Source organism: Gobio gobio, assembly GCF_949357685.1.
Source record: "Gobio gobio genome assembly, chromosome: 18".
NCBI lineage: Eukaryota > Metazoa > Chordata > Actinopteri > Cypriniformes > Gobionidae > Gobio > Gobio gobio.
This window is the reverse complement of record NC_137111.1, coordinates 32,789,729-32,813,485: the sequence shown is the minus strand read 5'-3', so window position 1 is coordinate 32,813,485 and position 23,757 is coordinate 32,789,729. Positions and strand designations below refer to the sequence as shown.

At 36.9% G+C, this 23,757-nt stretch overlaps 1 protein-coding gene across 14 annotated transcripts in view; it reads left to right on the top strand.

Annotated features, from left to right (window-relative positions):
• ldb3a (LIM domain binding 3a) overlaps positions 1–22,745 on the top strand; it is a 55,160-nt gene extending 32,415 nt beyond the window's left edge. For 3 of the 14 annotated variants that reach the window (XM_079842808.1, XM_079842809.1, XM_079842807.1), the window contains exons 6-14: positions 493–696; positions 13,126–13,284; positions 15,521–15,577; positions 18,075–18,355; positions 18,462–18,834; positions 19,793–19,973; positions 20,076–20,196; positions 20,268–20,383; positions 20,480–22,745. In XM_079842808.1, the coding sequence (XP_079698934.1) occupies positions 493–696; positions 13,126–13,284; positions 15,521–15,577; positions 18,075–18,355; positions 18,462–18,834; positions 19,793–19,973; positions 20,076–20,196; positions 20,268–20,383; positions 20,480–20,569 (1,582 nt within the window). In that variant the 3' untranslated portion in view covers positions 20,570–22,745. Of the gene's footprint in view, positions 1–492; positions 697–2,048; positions 2,073–2,900; positions 3,068–3,172; positions 3,210–13,125; positions 13,285–15,520; positions 15,578–18,074; positions 18,356–18,461; positions 18,835–19,792; positions 19,974–20,075; positions 20,197–20,267; positions 20,384–20,479 lie in introns of all 14 variants that reach the window. The other 11 variants (XM_079842803.1, XM_079842804.1, XM_079842797.1 and 8 more) reach the window with 6 other exon arrangements.
• Positions 22,746–23,757: the final 1,012 nt, after the last annotated feature.

Genomic DNA, 23,757 nt, shown 5'->3' with positions numbered 1-23,757 from the left:
TTGTGGATTCCCATCCCTTTTGTACGCTTGCTGTAGTTGTACAAGTCATTGTATGCATCTTGTGTGCAGTAGTGAACTTTTGATGTGTAAAACAAGTTTTTGATGTGTTGTTTCTGCCTTAAAAATTTGATTGAGCCTTTTATTTATTTATTTAATTATTACCGTACTATGGTTTAACTAATTTTGTCTCACCTGCAACACCTTCCACCTTGAATTTCCATGCTGGTCCAGGCTGGTCTTGCTGGTGGACTAACTGAACTGGTCGACCAGCATGGTTTTTCAGCTGGTTAATCTAATCAAGAACCTGTGTTGAAATACCAGCACTCCAGCATCCAAAACAAAACATATGCTGGTATTAACAACTGGGTTCTTACCTTTCATTCCCAATTCACTTTCCAAACTCCCTACCTCTCACTCTAACCTCCATTTTTATCTTTGTTGTCTCTTTTCTACCCTTACTCATCCCTTATCACCTTTCCCTCACTTGCACAGCAATGACTACCTGTGCAGCTTCAACCCCATAGCTCTGAAGGACTCTGCCCTTTCCACCAATAAGCCCATTGAGGTGAAGGGGCCTGGAGGCAAGGCCACCATCATCCATGCCCAGTACAACACCCCCATCAGCATGTACTCCCAGGATGCTATTATGGATGCCATTGCTGGCCAGTCCCAGGCCAGGGGTAGCGAAATGTCCGGGTAAGACCTGCCGCACCTAACTGCGTCTTATACCTCCTCCCATGCCCTGCATGTCACACATTTGCCATAACGCCTGCCAAACAGCCACGCTTAAGTAAGCCAGTCTGCTAATGCTATCTGCTAATGCTAAAGAGGCTAAAGGCTTCCAAAGTATATAGTCTCACTCTTCCTCAATTTAACATTATCGAACTGATAGTGATGTGAATTGTATGCTGTGAACAAGTTGCCATACAGAAGCAGAAGAAAGGCAGTTTTCGAAGTCTCCAATGTTATGTGTTGTTTCTGTGGAACCAGCTGGATTTTTGTGTGGTTTTCAAGTCAAGTCACCTTTATTCGTAAAGCGCAATACAGATTGTTTCAAGGCAACTTTACAGTGTTAAACAAGAAAATAACGATTCAATGATGCAAACAAATAGGAATGATGATGGGAATGCTCAGTGGCACAAGTTAGGGATTGTGGCTTATGGTAAACTACCGTTCAAAAGTTTTTGGTCCGTAAGATTTTTTTGTGTAAGAAATGAATACTTTTATTCAGTAAGGGTGCATTCATTGATCAAAAGACATTATAAAGACATTTATAATATTACAAAATATTTATATTTCAAACGAATGCTGTTCATCACTTTCTATTTATCAAAGCATACCCCCCAACAAATGATTGTGCTTCCGCAAAAATATTAAGCAGCATAATTGTTTTCAACATTGATATTATGTTTCTTGAGCAGCAAATCAGCACATTAAAAGGATTTATGAAAGATCGTGAAGACTGGAATGACCATCCTTGCCATCGCAGGAGTAATTTTTTTTTAAATATATTAAAATAGTAAATAGTTATTTTAAACTGTCATAATATTTTCAATATTACAGCTTTTACTGTATTTTGATCAAATACATAGTCTTGGTGAGCATAAGAAAAAAAAGAAAAAGAAAAAAAAAGCTTTTTTTTTACAAAACAAAAACATTCTTACCAACCCCAAACTTTTGAACTGTAGTGTGTGCATTTAAATATTGTGTTTTGGTAATCTGTAACTATGTGAGTTGTGCACTTTTTTTTATCCTGTATATCCACTGGGAATGAGTTTTAGTTGTGATCTTCATATTTGTATGTTTGTTGGTGCCAGTATTTTGATGTTTTATGGTCTGAAATCATGAAAATGAGAGATTAGGCTTTCGGTCTCGTGTCAGAAGCCTTCTCTAATGCATAACATAGAAGCTTTATCTAATTTTCCCTCTCTCACTCCATTCCCAACCATCCTTCCTTTCATCCATCGCTTCCTCTATCCATCACATTGTACATCATGTACCCTGTCCCCACTCTACCTGTGTCCAATCTCAATGGCCCTGCCTGGCAGCAATGAAACTGAATCTCAGCTATCGTAAGTAGCCTGATCCATCTGTTTGATATGAGCACTCTCTTTTCGTCTCGTCCCTTGCGCATTGCATGCCTGATCACCACATTATCCATTTCTCTCTCATCTCTTCCTCTAACCTCCCTTTGATTGATCTGGAGCATCTTGACTTCTGAAATGCACCTGGTATTCATGAGCAGAGACTGTCCTGTCAAATAGTTGGATTTTGTCTTTTTATTTAGCTGAATGCAATGATGACATCACATATACTACTCCTTTTCAGACTGCACCTTTCATTTCATTGGTTTTTAACCATTAAAATATGTTCCTCTGAAACCCTTAATCTTGCTGCTAGGTGACATTGACTGTTTTGTTGGTGAAAATGTGTTTAAATGGCGAGGTTCACAGAAGGAGGGTCTGCTAATGTTGAAATAGAAAATCAGTCCGCGATTGACTTTTAGATGTCAACAAACAGTTTTCTGAATGCTCTGCTCTGTCATTCTTCTGGGTAAGAGAGATAATGTGTGATAAGCAAGCTTCTGGCCACATTGCCCATGCTTCTATGTTTATTAGCACATTACTGAAGTATACTACATATTTATCAATCTATATATATATAAAACTCTGCTAACAAACATATGCTATACAGTCCACCATAAATTAGTGATAATGGCAGTAAATTTGTCAGAATAGGTAAATTTGCATCACAGTGCATCTATACAATTTTAACTTAAAAATGACACACACAAAAATGCATTTAATGTTGTTACACATGAAAATTACATTGCTGATGTTCCCAGTCATACTGAAAAGAAAGTGTGTGTTTCACAAGACCGGCTTTTTCTGTGGTTGCAGTAATCTGCCAGTTAAAGACCATGTTATAGACAGTGCTTCCCCAGTGTATCAGGCCGTCATTCCCAGTGAAAACAATGATTTGGGGCCTTCTGAATGGACTAAAAGAGCCGCCCAGCTGCAGTCCAAGTCCTTCCGCACCCTCGCCCACATTACTGGAACTGAATACAGTGAGTCTGCCTGCTGGTTGTCACTTTCCTTTTGTTTTGAAATAGATTTGGATTTGTTGTGTGGAGTCTGACTTGTTGTCTATCTTTGTCTTTTATCCTCTGCAGTGCAAGACCCTGATGAGGAAGCTCTGAGAAAATCAAGGTAGGCATCTAGCAGCAGCATCTGGTGGCCACATATTTGACCTGTGCTGAAATCCAGCCCTCTGCCTCGTAAAACCTGAAAGGCATTTAAAAAAGCTGACATGATCAGAAGCCCCCAACCAAACCCCCATTGTCAGACACCACTCTCTGTGCTGAACTTAATCCGCACACATTAGATGCGTCAATCTAATACAGCTCGAAGTATTCATAGTTGTCTGTATCAGGGGTGTAAAATGTACAGAGAAAACTTACTTTTTCTTAAAGAAATTTGGTAATGTTTGGCTACTGAAATGGCAAAATATTGTAAAACATACTTAAGTGAAAAGTTTTAACGTTTAAATCAAAATGTAAAAAACTTTCTAGGCATTATATTACATATTACTTGCCAACCCTGTCTTCATTAACCTATATTCAATCTTTCAAATTGGATATACAAGTTTATCTTCCTAGAAAAATAATCCACCTCAAAAGTTTTGTTTATTTAACTTGAAAAACCTATTAATTACTTAATTAAAAATAGAAGGGTAATTGTAGTGTTTGGGAATCCTGTTTGCAACTAAAATTATGATTTTTGCAATTGCACACTTTAAGTTATGATATGTATTTTGAATAGTGAAGATCCTTAAATCAAATTCTAAAATGTATAATTTTAAGTATTTAGTTTTAGCAGAACCTGTACAACTACAAATTCCAAATAAAAACCCTTTAGTAATAAAGTACAATTACTGAAATTCTTTACACCCCTGGTCTGTAGTATTTACATCAAGCTTCATTCTTCATACCTTAAGCTCTCATTTATTTCACAATGTCATTACACTTCTGACACAATACAATGCAAAATGTGACCTCTAGCATTTGGCTGAATGCAAAACATTTAGTCGAGGCAGCCACAAATATTTCACACATCTTTGGCAGAGGAGTGAAGGCCATATTTCCTAACCCATTTTTTCCACCCTCTCTTTTCTCCCTTTCCTTCCTCTTTTTTTTCCTGTATATATGTCTTAATGTCACAGGGAAATGTTTGAATCTGAAGCCAAAGGCCCTCGTTTTGCTAAACTGAAAAACTGGCACCATGGCCTGTCGGCACAAATACTTAATGTGCCTCAGTAAAACACCCTAAGATAGAGAGAGTTAGACAGGTGGCATAGACAGACTTCAGTGCTTGAGTAAGAGGAATGTCAGAGCATGTGAGAGGAAAGCAGAAAGGGTTAAGTTGAAAGTCAGTTATGTTGTTTGGCTCATCACAAGTTTCAAGCTAGTTGTTCACTCTATAAGGTAGATTTAGGAACTTTCAAGAGAATGTTGCCACTATTTAAGTTCTCTCTCTTGTATCGGATTGTTTCATTACATATTGATGGTTGTTAAGAACATGTTTGCATCTGTGTCTTTCAAATCCATCAAATAAAAGAAATGTTATGAACTAATCATGTGGAAAGGATTTTTGGAAATGGGATTTTATGTGGGCATGAGAGTACACACGGATTAAAGAGATTTAAATCTGCAGAAGGGAAATGAGCATAAAAAAATTAAATTAACTTTACATTAGCTAACATTCTTTGAAAGAATGTCCTAATAATTAATCTATCTAAAACAAGATCTAAACTAAAATATGTATATTTTTTAAAGCTGCAGTCCATAACTTTTTTGGGCTAAAAATGATCCAATATTAACTTTTGAGCAAGTACATAACCAGCAGTGTTCAAAATGATCTCCTTACCTTAGCCCGCTTCACAACGGTAAGCTTGTAATAATGTGTTATAATTCGTCTTTGCGTCATTATGTCACGTCTGTATACATAAAGAAAGAGTCCCGGCTAGTAGGCTATATCGCTGGAATAATTAAATGTATCATTTTGATGGCGGATTGTGATCCAGAAAGGTCCAAACGACAATATTCAGTGGAGATTCACCCATAGTCAAAAGCAAAAAAGACTTCGGACTGCGCCCAGAGTGGCTACAAAAATCTTGTTTTAGACCAGTTCTAAAGAACATTAATAAGAATCATTTATTTATAGGAAATTTGAATGGTATGACAATTAGCGATTAGACTGTACTGAATTTGAAATCTGCAGGTAACGCAAATACACACTAAATACACAGTCACGCAATGCTGATGTTGTTAACATTACAATTTGAGAAGTATAACAATAATAATAATTTGCACGGTTTGATGTGAGATGAGCTAATGCTTTTTTTGCTCAGTTGGTCAGAACAAAAGTGGCAGACATGTTACTTCAGATGACATTTTCCGGTGAAAATTCTTATTTTGGTCATACCTCCTCACACATCAGTGCATTCATGGCAATGCTCCCACCTACCTTAAAGAACTCATTACTCCACAGATCTCAGCACGTTCTCTTCGCTCCACAAACACTCATCGGCTCCATCCCCCTATGATTAAGACCCGCACCACTGGGGACAGAGCCTTCTTTGCCGCTGCTCCACGCCTGTGGAATGCCCTCCCTGAACACCTGAGGGCTCCAAAAACGACTGATGCTTTTAAAAAGGGACTAAAACATACCTGTTTAGAAAGTCCTTCAATGTTTAAATTGTTTTTTTAGTGTTTCAATTTTTGTTGGAAGCTGATTTTAACTTCATTGTTAATTGCTCTAACTGCTTTTTTTCCTCCCTTTTGTAGCACTTTGAGATTTTCTTTAAAATGTAAAGTGCTTTATAAATAAAATGTATTATTATTATTATTATTATTATACTTCCGAGATGTAGAATCTGTGATTCCGAAGTACAGCATCCACACCGGTGCGGTGACTGACAGCCACACTCCACGCTGAGGAGATGTGTCGATGCTCAACCCACGGACAGATGCTAATTCCACAAATAACTGCAATTGCATGTTTCAAACAGAGATGGCGACAAAGAGGCAACACGTACGGACTGCAGCTTTAATTATAAGAGCAAAAATACATAATAATATAACGAACCTATGTAGATCTAAGAATCGAACCCTTTGATACTGTGATAGCATTTCAGTAAGAACGGGTTTGTTAAAAAGGTTTGCAAATGTTGAAATCACTTGCGCATGCAGTCAGTTTTATTTCAGGAGTCATTTCTTATCTGTTGAAAAGCTAAATCCTGACAGACAGCAAAAGCTTTAGCTTTAGACCAAACTTTGAATAGCCAACACTATTATCCTATTAAATAAAATACTTTCCTTGATGTTCTGAAACTTGTTAGACATGTCTTTCTTAAGCCTGTGGTTAAATATTAGACTACCTAGGGGTTTGGGGGGATAAAGATGTCAGTCTGTCAGTCAGTTGTTCAACTATCTCAGAGCTTTCCATATGCCACTGATCTGGAGACTGGAAAAATGTTGTTACTCTGTCGGAGCACTATTTTAGAATCCAGTGGTTTCACTTTATCAAGAAAACGAGGGTGTTAGTTAGACTTTGTGGCATGACTGTATAAGTTTATTTCTGTAGGAAGAGTAATAACCTTTAGCTAGATCAGCGGTGACTGAAGGGACGAGCTCTGTGTCTGGAAGATGAGTGAATGCACATGAAGCCATCAGAACTTCAAGCGGTTGAGCAAGATGGAAGTCAATGTCTGTGAGTAGAGAGAGTCAATAAACCAGGACTTTTCCTCCAGGTAATTCTGCCTGTCTGGTTGTCACATAGGGAAATGGTGTTATCTCTGCTGTGAGCTGGTTTGCGCTAGATTGTTTTAAGAATAGAAAAATGTTTCTGCTAACCATGTCCTTCTCTCATATCATCTCACCACTGGATTACTTCACTTCTGAGCCTCCCACTTGCATGCAGTGCATGCTGGGAAGACTGTGTGACTGCACTGGGTGGCTGGCCCCTCCCCCACTCTTCATCCTTTTCTTATTTATTCAGACCTCTGCCTTCATGTACATATATGAACATGTCATGCTAGGTTGCACAGACATATGTTGCATCAGTCAGCTCTTTTGTATGTTGTGCTGTCATTTTCCCATATTTTCAGTCTCCAATATTTCATCAGACTCTCCTCAACTTGACTGAAACAAAAACAGATAAGCACTTTCACTTACTTCATTGCACATCACTGCAGTGCTGTTGCCTGCTGTTCATTAAGTCGTATGTTTGTTTTGCTCATTCTGGCAATAGTTTTGTCTTTAATATGTCTCATCAAGTTTGCCACTTTACCACAGTCTTAATTTAGTATTATTTTATACTATTATGGTATTTAATAAAATTTTAAATGTTTCAGTAATCGTGTCAGTAATTCTGTTATGTGCTTTTGTAATTTTTATTAGTTTTTTTCCATTCAACTTTATTTTTTTTTTATTTCAGTTTTAGTTTAGTTATTTTAGTACTTAAACTTATTTTGTCGGTTAGTTGCCAAGGCAACAATTTAAGTTTTTCAGGCCTTGTCCACACTGAGGGTACGTTTACATGACAACGATGTACCAAAAACATACACGTTTTTTCCTTCGCGTTTTCTGCGTACAGGCGGCAACGTTGAAAACTACTAAAAACACTGTATTTTGCATGCCAGGCCAGTAGTTGGCAATGTCACTTTGTATAGAAACACTATGCGCCTATAGACTGAACAGGTAATACGCATACGGTCACTGTTTTCACAAATTCACACTTTTGTAGTTTACACGCAGATGATAACAGTATCGTTTTCAAAAACTTGCACTTTAGTTTAAAGGGGTCATGAATTGAGAAATCAACTTTCCCTTAAGCTTTTGATATATAAAAGGTCATGGTAATATAAGAATATCCTGTAAGTTTCAGAGCTGAAAACTTCCTTGTTAGTCAAAGAAAAACTTTTATAGACACCAGGTCCAGCAAACGATCGATTTCAGAATATGCCACACCTTGACGTCATCGTGTGGTGAAACACCGCCTCTGCAGAAGAAGATTGTAGTAAAGGTTGTTTGTTCGTGTGGGAAGAAGGAGGCGGGAACCGGCGGACATTCAAAATAACTTTTAATTAAACAAACACAAACTAAAATGGCGGCGACAGCCCCTCGCGGACAACTGTCGCCTACATACAAATAAACACAAAATGAAAATAAAAAGCTGCAGCCCCTCACGGACGACTGCAGCGAACACAAAATAAAACATAACATAAAATCCAGGCCTGGTCCTCTCTCGTCCCTCACTGTCGTCGCTCCTCCTTTATAGTCCCTCACTCCTCCGCGAGGGCCGAGATCGCTGCGGCGCGCAGCTGGCGCTCATCCTCCCTGATGAGCGCCGCCTCGTCCCGCCCTCACGGTCCCTCGGCCTCGCTGTTCGCCACAAAGAACAACGTACTTCATCACTGCCTGTTTAGTGCCGCCCACCGATTCGCACATGTAACATAGGCCAGAGGGGTTAAAACAGATCGGGCTACAAAGCAATAAACATGCAGTGAGGATTACAAAATATTGTGCAGTGACTGGGGTCAACAGTAATGCAACATGTAAGTAACTGTTCATTCTAATGCCTGATCTGAAATGTGATGATTCATGTAGTCAGATGTTCTTTGTCTGTGTGTCAGTAAATCAAACCAGTGACTAAACATCAACTTGCGTTGTTTCTCTTAGTAGGATGAAAACAATCTGTTATTTAACGGTGATTCAATTCTATAAAGAAAGTGATCAAAGAAAGCTCCCTTTGCAATCGTTTGAGCAGCACACGCTGGAGCTGTCAATCAAACAGGAGAGTTTATCAGTGACGCGTTTTTCAGTGACTCCCGTTTTATTCAACGAATCTCTTAACTATATCAGTTAGTGAAGATGAAAGCATTCTTTACAATGACGAGATCACTTCTTTCATGCTGTGTGATCGGCTACAATGATCATCACTACAACCTTTCATGCCACAATCTTAATATAATACCATAGATCTAAATGTAATGCAAAACTTTTCACGATTAGTTAACCATGAGAGCTGTAATTGTAAAAACGCGCTAAAAGAGGGAGTAATACTATTTTAAATGGAAAGACGTTAGCCAATCACAGCAGTGGATGTTTACACTGAAGTCTCCCAGCGGACACGCCCCTTAAAATGGAGCGTTCAGGGCAGAAGGCTAAAATCAGGGTAGGAAAAATGCCTTTTTATTTATAAATTATAACATTTTCGATGTAAAAAGCATTCTAACATTATAAGTGCACCCTAGGAAACATCATAAAACAATTTTTAAAAAAAACGCAGTTCATGACCCCTTTAAAACCGTTTTTCAAAAGCTTGCTTTTCAGGCCCCCAAAACGTCATTGTGTATATGAAATGCATAAAAAGACGTCATTGTGTATATGAAATGCATAAAAAGACATCATTGTGTATATGAAATGTATAAAAAGTTTTCTGTTTTTAGTTGAAAGCATTGTCGTGTAAACTGCCCCTAATATGTTTTTGTTTGAAAACCCATCCTTTTCTCTCCATTTTGGCTTCCCATCCACATTGAGACGTAGTTTTAATTTTTCGCGTTGTAGTGTGGACTGTGAAAACGGAGGTATTTGAAAACAATGGCCCAATGTTTAGTCATGTGTGACACATATTGTACCCATATATCTCTATGGTTATACCGGCATTGTTGTGCCTGCTATTTACTTTCATAGTGTTGCTAAAGAGAAATGTTCCTTTGTAGAATCTTCATATTACATTCCTGCAAAAATGTATTTGCAATTGCTGTCCTGCGGAAAAACACGACAATTGCGTTTTAAACTATAAAGTTTTGAATGCGTGCTGGACGCAACAGTGAGAGGTGGGATGCGTGATAACTTTATTACATCTGCTCTCGGTATCATCTCGTGAGCTTTTTTTTACATTTTACACATATACGCAGTAAAAGGATTTAAGCATTTTCAGTGCGGATGAGCAAATTTTGGAAATCGCTTAAACACTAGTGTGGACGGGGAACGCTTTGAAACAAAACATTTCAAATATGTCTGAAGTAACATAGATGTAGCCTAAGTTTAAGTTTTTAAATCTAATATTTATATTTTATCATAGCTTTATGTTTATTTTTTTATTGTCTTTTAGACAAACAGCAAGATAACTTCCAAATAATTAAAAAGATTTTGAATGGTTTTAGTTGACCATAACAACACTGTATAATTGGAAATGTTTCACACTCACATAATATTTGATCAATAATATGTTGCTTGATTGATGATTTAGACTTAGAATATTATTATCTTTATTATTATAGTTTTTAAATATTGAAATGTCAAGTCAGCAGAGTGCCACCATTTTTCCAATTTGTCATGAAACAATGATTTTGTTGTTTTGTGACAAATTTCTGTTTTCCGTCATGCTAATATCTTGTCTGTAGTGCCATATTTGGTCCAAGCAGCTCTGTATGAATCTTGAATTGTATGTTTGTTGTTGCTCTGCTTAATTAGTCTGTACTTCTTATGTTGTGTGTTGCAATCTTTCAGTGTGCTTCAATACTTCATTAGTATCTAACAACCTTCTTTTTTTTTTTTTTTTACTAATTTATTCATTGAGATCTATTCTCTACTCATATTAGAAATCCTCCCCTGAATCCTCTTTTATATCGATGTTTTTAACCCATCTCATAATGGTTGTTTCCTGTCACAATTGATTGTAAGTAGATCAATGCAGCTAAATGGGCATTTTTTAAAACTTTCAAAACGTCTTTTCAATACCACGATTCTCCGTCATTTTGTGATTATAGATTTCTTTAACAATCAGTTTCAGTTATACAATTGAAAACAACTGCATGGGTTGGAAAAATTTAACCTATCCAACATTCAAAGCATTACAGTTCCGTTACAGTGTGGATGTTACTATTGCACGAACGTCATATTTCATTCAGTCTATCTTCGCAACCCTCTACTATGCCAATTTTGTTCATGCTAATTTGCATGTGTGAATGTAAAAAGAGGAACAGTGATAGTCTATGTGTTATAGGCTGCTTTTCTTGAGACTGTGTTGCACTAACCTGCTCTTAGGATGAGAACACACTTTCCCTATGTCCAAACTATGTGTCAAGCGTATAATGCCAGCAGGTGGCACTGCAGTATCTTGTCTGAATTACCCTCTGCCTGTCTTGACTCTCTTTGCTCTCTGGTCCTGTTCCATGAATTAGCAAGTCAAACGTTTGCGAGTAGTTAAGTACATGTTTCAATTACAACCCCTCCTTCTGAAGGCATTGTCTGCTTCTGTGATCTGTATTTCATTGTTCTCCGAATATGTGCTGAGATTCAAAATTATGCTAATATAACTAAAAAGTGTCACAGTTTGACACCATAGCCAGTTGAGGAATACAGTGTTAGGACATTATGACCTAAATATAGTGTGTGTGTGTGTGTGTGTGTGTGTGTGTGTGTGTGTGTGTGTGTGTGTGTGTGTGTGTGTGTGTGTGTGTGTGTGTGTGTGTGTGTGTGTGTGTGTGTGTGTGTGTGTGTGTGTGTGTGTGTGTGTGTGTGTGTGTGTGTGTGTGTGTGTGTGTGTGTGTGTGTGTGAGAGAGAGAGAGAAGAGAGAGACTTAAAAAGTAATGTAATAATTTCCTACGTTATACTTTTTTGTTTATACACAGATGTTTATTCAAATCGTTTCTCTAATTTCAGTCTCTCACAGCTTGCTAAAAATGATTTAATGCTAAATATAAATGCAAATGTTTGCTTTCTGCCACAACACACCTCCAATTCACACACATACATGCTTTTCTCACATTGTACACTTCAAAATAACAGAAAGGGATTCAATAAGCACACAAGTTCACCACAGAAAGTGTTTAAATCTTCATGAAGGCTTCAAAAAATTCTGCAACCAACATTTACAGACCTTTCTCTCTGTTCCATCACCATAACTCAGTATAATCCACAGAATGATATTAAAGCTGAAGTGTGTAAACCCATTTCATTCACACTTAGACTTGTAAATGTAAAAAACAAAAACAAAATTTGGGCCCAGGCCCAAACTCACACAGCTGGTTAAGCTAACACTCTCGTAGCATTTCATAAATATTTTATGTTTTCGCAAATTAGTTGCTAATCCGTACATATTTTAGTATGATCTGCTAATGCTCCTAAACCAGTTAGGTTTCATACAAAATTTTCTCATGAGATTGTGTTGGTTCAGCAAATTTTGCTGCTTTGCCTGGTCGGGATGCTCAAGTAAATGTAGTGTCAGTCATCAGGAATGGTTTACTTATAGGTACATATTAAGATGGAATAAAATGAAATAGATAAAACACACTTCAGCTTTAAATAATCTTTTCCCTCGCCCCTCCCTGTGGGCAGTTTCAACATAAACTGAGTCAGTAAGAGAGAGAGAGATGGTCAGAAAGGAAGGTTGCGGAGAGTGTGAAGGGGGTCAGTCATCGGTCCACTACCAGGCCTGCTGCTGCTAGGTGCCTGCCTATTATCTTCTCTCTCCTGCCTGGGCGGCTCCAACCCCAATATATATTCGTCATGATTGTGTATAGGGGATGCCAAATGATACAATAAATGTCTATTTGTGAATAATGCACCTTTCTTTGCTCGGATCACAGGGGAGTATCATTTATCACTAATCTACTGCTCTCTAACAACTGATTTGTGTTTTATGGACAGACTAAGAGGGTTTACATAACCTCTATACTGCGTCACTTTAAAATGGTGAGGTCCTGCCATCTGCAGTTCATTGCCCCTGATCGAGCACATAATTGATTGTAGCCCTAATGTCTGGATTCATTTACTTTATCCTAGAATAGCACTTACAGTTGTCTCTGCTGCCGAGACATCCTTCAATGACAAAATAGACGAGTAGTCTAACGAGAAGCAATTAACATTTCCTGCCCCCATGATGGACATCCTTGCATTGTGCTAAAAATGTTGTGTGCATGAGAATGAAGCTGCTTATGACAAAATGTAACTTTCAAAGGAAGGCATATATACATACATGGCCTGAGCATGGCTGCTGTCTGTATTTATGGCTTCATCAGTTTCTGACATCACTGCAACCTAACCTTGTATCTAGTGCTCCTGCTGAGCATGCTCCAGTTTCCACCAGCATTGCATCTATATGTGCACCTACTATCGCTGCTTCGCCCAATGAGCTCCTTTCGGAGCCGCAGATAGTCAATCAGGCACCTGAGCCTGATGCGGAGCAGATTCCTGAGCAAACCACTGCAATCAGGTAAAGTTGCATGTGCTGCATTTTGTTTCTTGCTTTACTATTACTTAGTTTATTGTATTCACCAGTGGTATGTATACATGCAATGCATACCGTTCAAAAGTTTGGGGTCAGTAGTTTTTTTTTTTTTTGGAAAAAAAGAAAGAAAGCCATACTTTTATTCAGCAAGGATGCATTAACTTGTCCAAAAGTGACACAAAATAAAGTGCCACTGTTTCCACCAAAATGTTCTTATTAATAATAAGAAATGTTTCTTGATTGACCTATAAGAATGATTTCTGAAAGATCATGTGACACTGACTGGAGTAATGCTGAAAAATAAGTTTTGCCATCAAAGGAATAAATTATGTTGGAAAATTGAAAAGGTTTTTCTTTGTAAATTGTAATAAAATTTCTCAATAGTCAAATAAATGCAGCCTTGATTTTTCAGGAACATTTCAAAATTCTATACCGGCCTCAAACATTTGTAGTGTATGTATATTCATGTTTATGTTAAGTTTTTGCTTTTTATATATATATGTTTTTTGTTTTATTTTATTTTTTGGTGGAGGGTAGGGGTATTTATTCCTGTTTTTACTTTTTTGACTTGCAGGTCATCTGTTTGGCTGTGTGTAGCACATATAGCATTAGCGAGTTAATCCAATGTTAATTCACTTCTATTAGTGGAGACATGTGATCGATGTCATTGCTATTAGATTTTAGCCTAACATTTGAGAGATTGTAGGACAAAGTCCATTGATCCTCAAAGCAAAGCCAATGTTCCAGTCCTATTAATGTTATAATCAATAACTTGTCTTTAATCCGCTAATATGATCTTCTTTGTCTTAACCCTATTTCTTGTTGCAGCTGCTTCATTTGGTACTGCTTATAACTACTAATACTCTTCCCCTTAAGAAGCTAGAAATTCACATTTGCTTTGATCCATGTTGCCATTGCCAGGTTGACTATTTGTTTTTGGCTTCTGCTTTTATGACTGCCATCTCTTTATCACTGTATTGTTCAACACCAAGACTTGACCCAAATACAAATATATACTTTCTATACTTCCGTGAACTACTTTTTTAAGCTTAAGATCACTGTGAGCACTTCTATGAACCCTCTTCTCGTGTTATTGAATGATGAACAACAATAACAGTAATACCAGGGCATTAATGAAACCAGAGATAAAATGACCAAACACGTTCGTTCCCTCTAGGGCTTAAGAAGTACTTTTTCCTGGCATGTTTTTTCTTTTAAAGAGTACTACATTTGTACTGCTACACTAGATGCTGTAATCTGAGCCTCAGGACATGTTTGTAAGTTTCTAACATGTCCCAGTCAAGGCTCAGATCTCCAATTTAACCGTGTACCCTCTCCAATTTAATAGTATACAGTAGAACCCCTTTCAGCACAATTGATTTCTTGTATTTAATATTACATTTTAGTGTTAAATATTTATTATTTCTTGAGATTTTGTTTTATCTTTTATACCAAGTTGTACGTCAAGTGTAAGTTTCTATGTCTGGGTATTGAAACCCATTTCCCATGGGCCTTTATTACATGTTTATTACACTAATGCTCATGTTTGTTCTTAAGGAAGTTTATTTTTAAGACATGGCAGAAACTACGCTCTCTTTGTATGTATCCATTGCTAACACTGGTCTATTAAGTTGATTGCATGCAGACTGGAGTGCTCTTCATAATTCAAGATATCTATTTATAAGAAACCACAGCCATATATCTTTTAATGCAGATATAGATGACTATCTTTCATTTTTTTCATAGGAGGTGACATAAAGACTATTAATGTTCAGGCAGACTCAGTCCTGAAATATATTCATCTTGGGTTAAATTGGCCTTTATTTTACTAGTTACTAAAATATATCTGTTGCCACAAAGTGGATCTTTGCTTTTAAAAGCATGTTTTTTTTCTGTTTTTGTGTGTGTCTGCATCTAAATGATTTGTTTGTGGTCTATTTGTTGCCATATTCACTTATGCTGTATACTGTACTCATAATGTACTACTGTTTTATTCAGAGAAAACAAGAACACACATCTGAGTAGTTATTTAAAGGGATATTGCATATTCTTTTTATTTCCATACGTATTGGATTTGAAAAACTAAAGTATCTGATCCTGTTTGACACAAAAACATGCAATCTTTGGATCAGTTTGACAGTCGTACAGATATGAGTGCACATGGCCTCTCTCAGGTCGATAAGCTTGACTGTCCACCATTTTTGTTTTTGTTACACTATAGCTTCAGCTTGCAGACCTCTATGGGTTACACTTCTCAGTACAAAACCTCCATCTCCAGGTACTACTGTGGTCCAGCTCTGCATTCAATCAGCAAGCGTTCTTTCTTCCTCCCAGTGCCAGTGTGGCCTGTCACATGTCCAATAACATTATTTCTTCCTTCCTGTTTTTTTTTTTTAACCAACTGACTCAAAGGATACTTATGCTTGGGGTATTTGTCTTTAACCTTTCGTGTTATAACCATTTTTGAGTGTAAAGGACTTGTGTAACCTGGTCATTTTGCTCAAAACAATGGAGTCTCTGTCTTCTAACACTGTTCTACTTTCTCTATTGTTCTTTCTTCACTCTCAAAAATAAGGGTTCCAAAAATGCCCAGCGAAGCCATAGAAGAACCATTTTTGGTTCCCCAAAGAACCTTCAGTTAACAGTTTCTAAAAGAACCATTTTTCTTAGTGTGAAGAACATTTTAATAATCTGAAGAACCTTTTTCCACTACTTTCCACTCTAGAGGTTCTTCATGGAACCATCAATGCCAATAAAGAACCTTTATCTTTAAGAGTGACTCTGTTAAAAGAACACTAACTTTTGCATTTAAAATTGTAATGAAGGGATGTAACATAAGGTAAGACACTCGCAAATGTGTATGTGATGGATTATGTGGTCAGACATCCTTGGGTAATATTAGCAGTAAAGTCTCCCAGAACTGAATGTGCATTTATGTGTAATGTGCAACTTTATTTAAGCCTGCGGGCAACTAAAGTTGCTGAATGCTATACTACTCTTTTTCCATTTTTAGATATTTTTAGGTGACTATAGATTTTTAAAAAATGTTTGTAAATTGTAAATTACATGTTTAATAATGGTAGGCGTGCACATTATTGTTCAAAACGTTAATTTTTTTTTGTCTTTTATGCTGCCCAAAGCTGCATTTATCTGATCAAATATACAGTAAAAACATTAAAATAACTTTAGTATTTTAATTTATTTTAAAATGTGATTAATTCTTTTTTTGTCATTTTGTAATTTGAGCTGAATTTTTGATTGGGTTGATCCAATCCATTAGAATTCTAATATGCTGATTTGGTGCTCAAGAAACATTTTTATTTGCAGCTTGTTAAGTTCTGACGCATTTAATTCTGTTTCCGGGTTCGTGTTTCCACTTTCAGTTAAGAAGAAATCTCAACAGCCATTTGTGAGCACTATTCATTTATAACACCTCTTTAGGCCACGCTTTTAAAAAGTAATGGTGTACACTTCAGTCTCCAGGCTTGCAGTGTCCCGGACACCAATATTTATAGATTCAGAGAAAATTAATTTTTCCCCCGTAGGATTTTTCGATGAATAGAAAGTTAAAAAGGAACAACATTTAAATGACTTTTTATTTATGTTTGTAAAAGTCATTACGGTAATTTTTTTAATCAATTTAATGCGTCCTTTCTGAATTAAAATATTAATTTCTATTAAAAATGTATTTAATTTGATCTAACATTTACGTTATCTATTGTAATTTTACTATATTTATTGAATTGTATTATGTCTGTATTTCTCTATTTTACCTTCATTAATTTCTATTTAAAAAAATCATACTGACCCCAAAGTTTTGAGTGGTAATGTAGTTAAAACATCTTTTTCGTGACAATTAGAAAAAAATACAGTTACAATTTGCTAAAGAATTACACAGTATGTTTATATGGCTGTATATAATTAATCTCATTGAAGAAAAAAATATGGGAATTAATAGGTTAAAGGTTGTAAATGTGTAAAATATAATATAATTAATATACACCGATCAGGCATAACATTATGTCCTAATATTGTGTTGGTCCCCCTTTTGCTGCCAATACAGCCCTGACCCATCGAGGCATGGAGTACACTTGACCCCTGAAGGTGTGCGGTAGTATCTGGCACCAAGATGTTAGCGGCAGATCCTTTAAGTCCTGTAAGTTGCGAGGTGGGGCCTCCATGGATCGGACTTGTTTGCTCAGCACATCTCACAGATGCTCGATTGGATTGAGATCTGGGGAATTTGAAGGCCAAGTCAATACCTCAAGCTCGTTGTGCTCCTCAAACCGTTCCTGAACCTTTTTTGCTTTGTGCCAGGACGCATTATCCTGCTGAAAGAGGCAATGACCCTTTTGGAGATGACCCAGTCATCTAGCCATCACAATTTGGCCCTTGTCAAACTCGCTCAAATCCTTACGCTTGGCCATTTTTCCTGCTTCTAACACATCGACTTTAAGGACAAAGTGTTCACTTGCTGCATAATATATCCCACCCACTAACAGGTGCCGTGATGAAGAGACATTCACTTCACCTGTCATAATGTTATGCCTGATCGGTGTATATATGAATTATAATTAATCCTATAATTTAAATATGCGTCCAGTTGAGCATTGTCAAGGTCCTGGGTTTGATTGCCAGAGAATGCAAAATGTTTGGAATGCAATGCATGTGGCTTTGGAAGTGTAATTTTAAAGTTTTAAATTGTTTAGGAAAAAGCGGAGTAGCTTCTCACTTGATCTGAAATGTTATCGAGTTTCTGGTCTGTCCTTCTGTAGTCCTTACGGCCAGCCTCCACCTATGCAGCAGCCCCCACCCATGCAGCAGCCACCACACATGCAGCAGCCACCACTCATGCAGCAGCCACCACTCATGCAGCAGCCACCACTCATGCAGCAGCCGCCACTCATGCAGCAGCCGTCACCCATGCAGCAGCCGTCACCCATGCAGCAGCCGTCACCCATGCAGCACAGCTCCATCCAGATCCCTGTTGGTCCACCTCCACCTAAAGTGGTCAGCACTGCCACCATTATGCCCACAGCGTATCCAGCCGCCTCAGGTAGCCATTTCACATATGTGATTGTATATAATTCACTGTATGTGTGTGTCTATCTTTGGATGACTGTACTGTATGTATGCAATACTAATTCATGGGCATCTTTTAGCACCTTTTCCTCCAATGGCTCACAAACCTGCTCCACCTCCACCTGCTCCTGCCGCAGCTCCAGCGTCTTCCAACAGGCCTCCTTGGGTTACTGATGATAACTTTGCCCACAAATTTGACCCTAGCAAACCCAACACCACCACAAATATCAAAGTGCAGCCTCTTCCTCAGGGGGCACCACCACCACCAGCCTACATCCCCAAACCCGTCCCTGCTCCCGCTCCCTCTGCACCTAGCCCTGCATTCAACCCTTCCCCTGCTCCATTCAACCCCGCTCCCTTCCCACCTGTGGCGCGTGGAGTTGCTCAAAGGGCAGAGCGGTTTGCAGCCAGCAACAGAACACCTCTGTGTGGATCCTGCAACAACATCATCAGGTATGATTACACTTGTGCAATATTCATCACAAGACCCTTTGTAATATATAGGTGTTTTTATTCAGCTTTCAGTTTTGTTTTGTTTTTTTTGTTATATGAAGGTCATGGATTTTCTTTTTTACCATGCCTTCATTTTACTTATTTTTAAATGCATTTTATTTGACTGTTTTAACCTTTATCACAAACCCAGGTGTTTAATCTTAAATATAAAAATCTATTTTAAATAAATACAATTATGATAATCTAAACAAAGGAGAAATAAGCATTTAAATATTTAACATTTCCATATTTAATGTTAATATTAGCTTTTCTACTTTCTCAGTTTTGGTGACACTGTTTTGCCCCGTGTTCCAAAAAAAATGAAAACGTTATTTTTCATCAAAATTCTATTAAACACTATATATACACTGCCGTTCAAAAGTTTGGGGTCAGTTTGTTTTTGTTTTTTGTAAAGAAATTTGTACTTATATTGAGCAAGGTTGCATAAAATCAAAAGTTAAATCATTAAATCAAGAGTTTTACATTGTTTAAATTTTTTCTCATTTTAATTTGATTCTTTTCAAATCCTGAAAGAAATTGCACAAAAATATTAAGCAGCACTATTGTTTTCAGCATTGATAATAAGAAATGTTTCTTGAGCACCAAATCAGCATGTTAGAATGATTTCTAAAAGATCATGTGACTGAAGACTGGACTAATGATGCTGAAAATTCAACTTTGTCATCACGAGTACATTTCTTTTTTTTTTTTTTAAATATATGAAATAGAAAACCATATTAACTTGTAATAATATTTCACAACATTACTGTTTTTACTGTATTTTTATTCAAATAATTGGGGAGCAAAAGAGACTTATTACAAAAAAAGTGGAATGTTCCCGACCTTTTGAACGGTAGTGTAATTTGAACTAATAGGACTCTCTAATAAATGACAATGTTCAATGTTTTTGTCTCTTCAGGGGACCATTCCTGGTGGCATTGGGTCGTTCCTGGCATCCAGAGGAGTTCAACTGCCATTATTGCCATTCGTCTCTGGCTGATGTCAGCTTTGTGGAGGAGCAGAATAATGTTTACTGTGAGAACTGCTATGGAGAGTTCTTTGCACCTACCTGTGCCCGCTGCAACACCAAGATCATGGGAGTACGTCGAAAACCTATTAACACTGCACACACATGCACAGAAATGATTGTGAACACACATCACAGGAACTGACAGTTAATCCACTCAACATCTGCTCAATAGGAAGTGATGCATGCTCTGCGGCAGACCTGGCACACCACTTGCTTTGTGTGTGCAGCTTGTGGAAAGCCCTTTGGAAACAGCCTCTTCCATATGGAGGATGGCGAGCCGTATTGTGAGAAAGGTATGGGAGCCCCTGGCTATGTCTAAGTTTGGTGTATGCAAATTTACATCCCTAATTGTTTCTGTCAACAGATTATATCTCACTCTTCAGCACAAAGTGCCACGGCTGTGACTTCCCAGTTGAGGCAGGAGACAAATTTATTGAAGCTCTTGGCCACACATGGCATGATACCTGCTTTGTTTGTGCGGTAGGTTCAAAATCAGTTTGTTATAGCACTTGCCCAAATGGTTTATAAATAATTCAACACCGAGGAATTATGACACGTTTCTGTCTCGACATTCAGGTGTGCCATGTGAACCTGGAAGGACAACCTTTCTACTCCAAGAAGGACAAGCCCTTATGCAAGAAGCATGCACATGCCATCAATGTGTAGATGCTTCAACAGTGCATCAAAAGCCGTCAGTGAAGGAACTAAATGCAATTAATGTAACATCTGCATTTGTGGTTTTAGACATCAGTGCCAATCCAAATGACACAAAAACTAATATAAAGATTCACTATATATCATTTATTAAACAGCATATAAGTAAAGGATGACTGAATGATACATAAACTAGGTGTTTTGAAATGTTTTAATCCAAATCCAATGTGCACATAGAGTACGGGTTATAGTTTATTATAACCCGAATATTTGCATACATGAAATACGGTAATTTAAGAGATATAACATTTTCACTTTTTTTGATTTAGTGAATTTATACAACAAACTATTTTTACGCTATTAGTGACTAAAACCGTGTTGAAATAAATAGGTTTTGAAGATTGCCTGCATATGTAATAGCTCATGACCAGACATTATTTTTAAAACCAGAAACAGCCTGAAAAAAATCTATGCATTTTACTATGCCTTAAACTCTAAAGTAAACTTAAATGTGTTTTTATTATTGCATTTGTTTTCATAAACAATGAGGTCTATAGATCCCAGACTTGCAAGTCGATTTGAAATAGATTGAGGCCGTATGTTGTTGTGCAGTCTTTTTAATGCTGAATGGGTGATTTATGTGTTACTCATTTTGTTTATTTGTGCTTTTAGTGTGTGTGAAAGCATGCAAGGGAGATGTCAACATTAGTCATAATGTTTTTATCAACTAATTTAAAGAAAATAACGTATTTGCAGGGCATCTGAAAAGGTAACACAGATTTTCTGTTAATTAATCAGTTGTTTCCCCTCACAGTATGAGCTGTATAATGCCCAGCTCTCAAGGCTAAACTGTTCATGTTTGGCCTTGTCACCTATGATGTTTTTTTCTGTTATTTATTGCGTGCAAAACCTCAATTTCTTAAATTATCTTTGCAAATGGTGTGCTGTTCTAAATTTGCAAAGATAATTTACTTGCCAAGAATGGGGATTCTTAATTTAATTTAATAAATAATTGAATTATCAAGACAGAGCCACATACACAGGATTCAAGTTGTATTCTTAGTTTATCCTTAAAATGAATAACGAAAGTGGTACCTGAGACTTTGTTCTTTTTACTCTCTCTGACGTGCAACTGTAGGGTTACAGTAAAGGTTTTGTTTCATGCCACATGGCTACTATTAAAGAACATCAAGGTCAAATTCTGTGTTTTCTTAAATGCTGTGTGATATTGAACATTTTATGCATACAATTCACTTGAACAAGATAGCTTTTATTTAGACATATTTTAAGATTGTGTCATTGATGTGTCAGTATATTTTCACAGCCACATATTAATCTAAATTAATCTAACCCCCACATCACATCAGTTAAGATGTGTTCTTAGGGCTACTTTTGATTTTGGCTTGTTTTTTTTTTGTTTTGAATATTACTAACACAAACAATGGTTTTGCATGTCAAAATTGCCTCTCTTAAATTTAATAAATTGTTAGCTTCTTTTTTACACAACTTTAGTACGTTATTTAAAATTACATTTGTAGCAGTGATGGGTTCAGGAGTGGGTATCTAGCTTTTTTCAAGAACAGATGTAATTTAACACTGTTTAATGTAAAGCAGTCATGTTACACACAGTGTATTATCAATAATTGTCATCTGCATATCTGCAATTCATGTGGGAATTACAGGGAGACAAAAGAGTGATCCATAATTTTATACGTTTGCATTCTTACTGCAATAAGAAAAAACTGTATGTTTTACCGGGCAATGTGTTAACCAGTGTCTTTAATGCAGTCTTCTTCTGTTGAATAATACAAAGTTTGTATGAGAGTTCAAACTGTGATGTGGCTCTATGGAATATTGAAGATTTACTTTATGTAATATCTACCTAAATATGAGCTGTATGTGTGTGTGTGTGTGTTTTTTTTTTTTCAAGATAAGATGATAAACTAACTTCTGCTAATGGTTCTCTTTATTTTGTATTCTGAAATGATGTTGTGAAAACAGCCTTACTTTGTGCTTATTTCAACCAATACCATACTTATATGTCCAAAAACACCCAACTGTATCTTCACTGACATGTTAAACATGACTAGTACAAATATTAAGATGCTTTATGAACTGAAAATAGTTCATAACACATAAAAATGTATGGGCACTGTTCTTATGTATGATTAAATATTATAAAACCGTACTGAAGACTGGACAGCCCCATTATTAAATTCATTATTTGTTTTATTTCAATCTAATTCATAATCATCCCGTTTAACTTTGCACACTATCAAGTGAAATGTTTTAAATATTCTTTTAAAATATTTATGCATTGTACAGAATACTCAAATGGCATACAAAAAGATATATAATTTATATGCATCTAATATGTAAATGCTCTGTATTTAAGTATCATGGTTAAAATAACATAATACATCCATATAAAGAGCAATGAGTGATTTCTGTCATTTTATATCATTAACATAATGAAATGCAAAATATCACACAATAAATCAAGTGCATTAATGCAAGATTTCTTTCTTTAAAAACTACAGGATTCATGTTGCATCTAATGTATTAATATGTATTATTTTGATTAGGACATGCTATGTATTACTGTACTACAGTATAACATCAGTTGTTGTACACGTTCGTCGCCACTGTTTAGTTTCAGTCGGCAGGTGGCGCTGCGGAGTCGGTCAATCAGCGCGCTCGCTGCCGTCCGCTGACTGCTGCGTGTAATAATCAGTGAGTGAGGTACACTCTACGATGATGGTCAGTGCCAGACCTTTAACGGACCTCAGTGAGAGTCGAGCACGACCACAACTAACGTTACAACCGACCCTCTGAATTATTCGAGTGTCGAGAGCTCGTTAAATTGACGGAGTACACGAAAAGACGATTTACTGAAGAATCTTTTCGGTAAGTGAAATAGAAAGTGTTAGCTTGGCTAAGCTAACGCTGCCTCACGAAAGTTTGTTGCGCTGAATTGTCCATTTTGCACGTAATATTTTAAACGACTTACTAAGGCAAAAGCTACTGTCGTGACTTGTTATATTTTTCACTACACAGTACACAAATGTACAAGGCTTAAAGAGAAAAATGGTGGGAGTTTACGGGTTTATTACTTGATTTTGTTAGGAGATTTTGTTTCTCTGTGCGGCGAGTTGTATGATAGCTAGTGAGCTATCGCCATTAGCTAGTCAAAATACGTT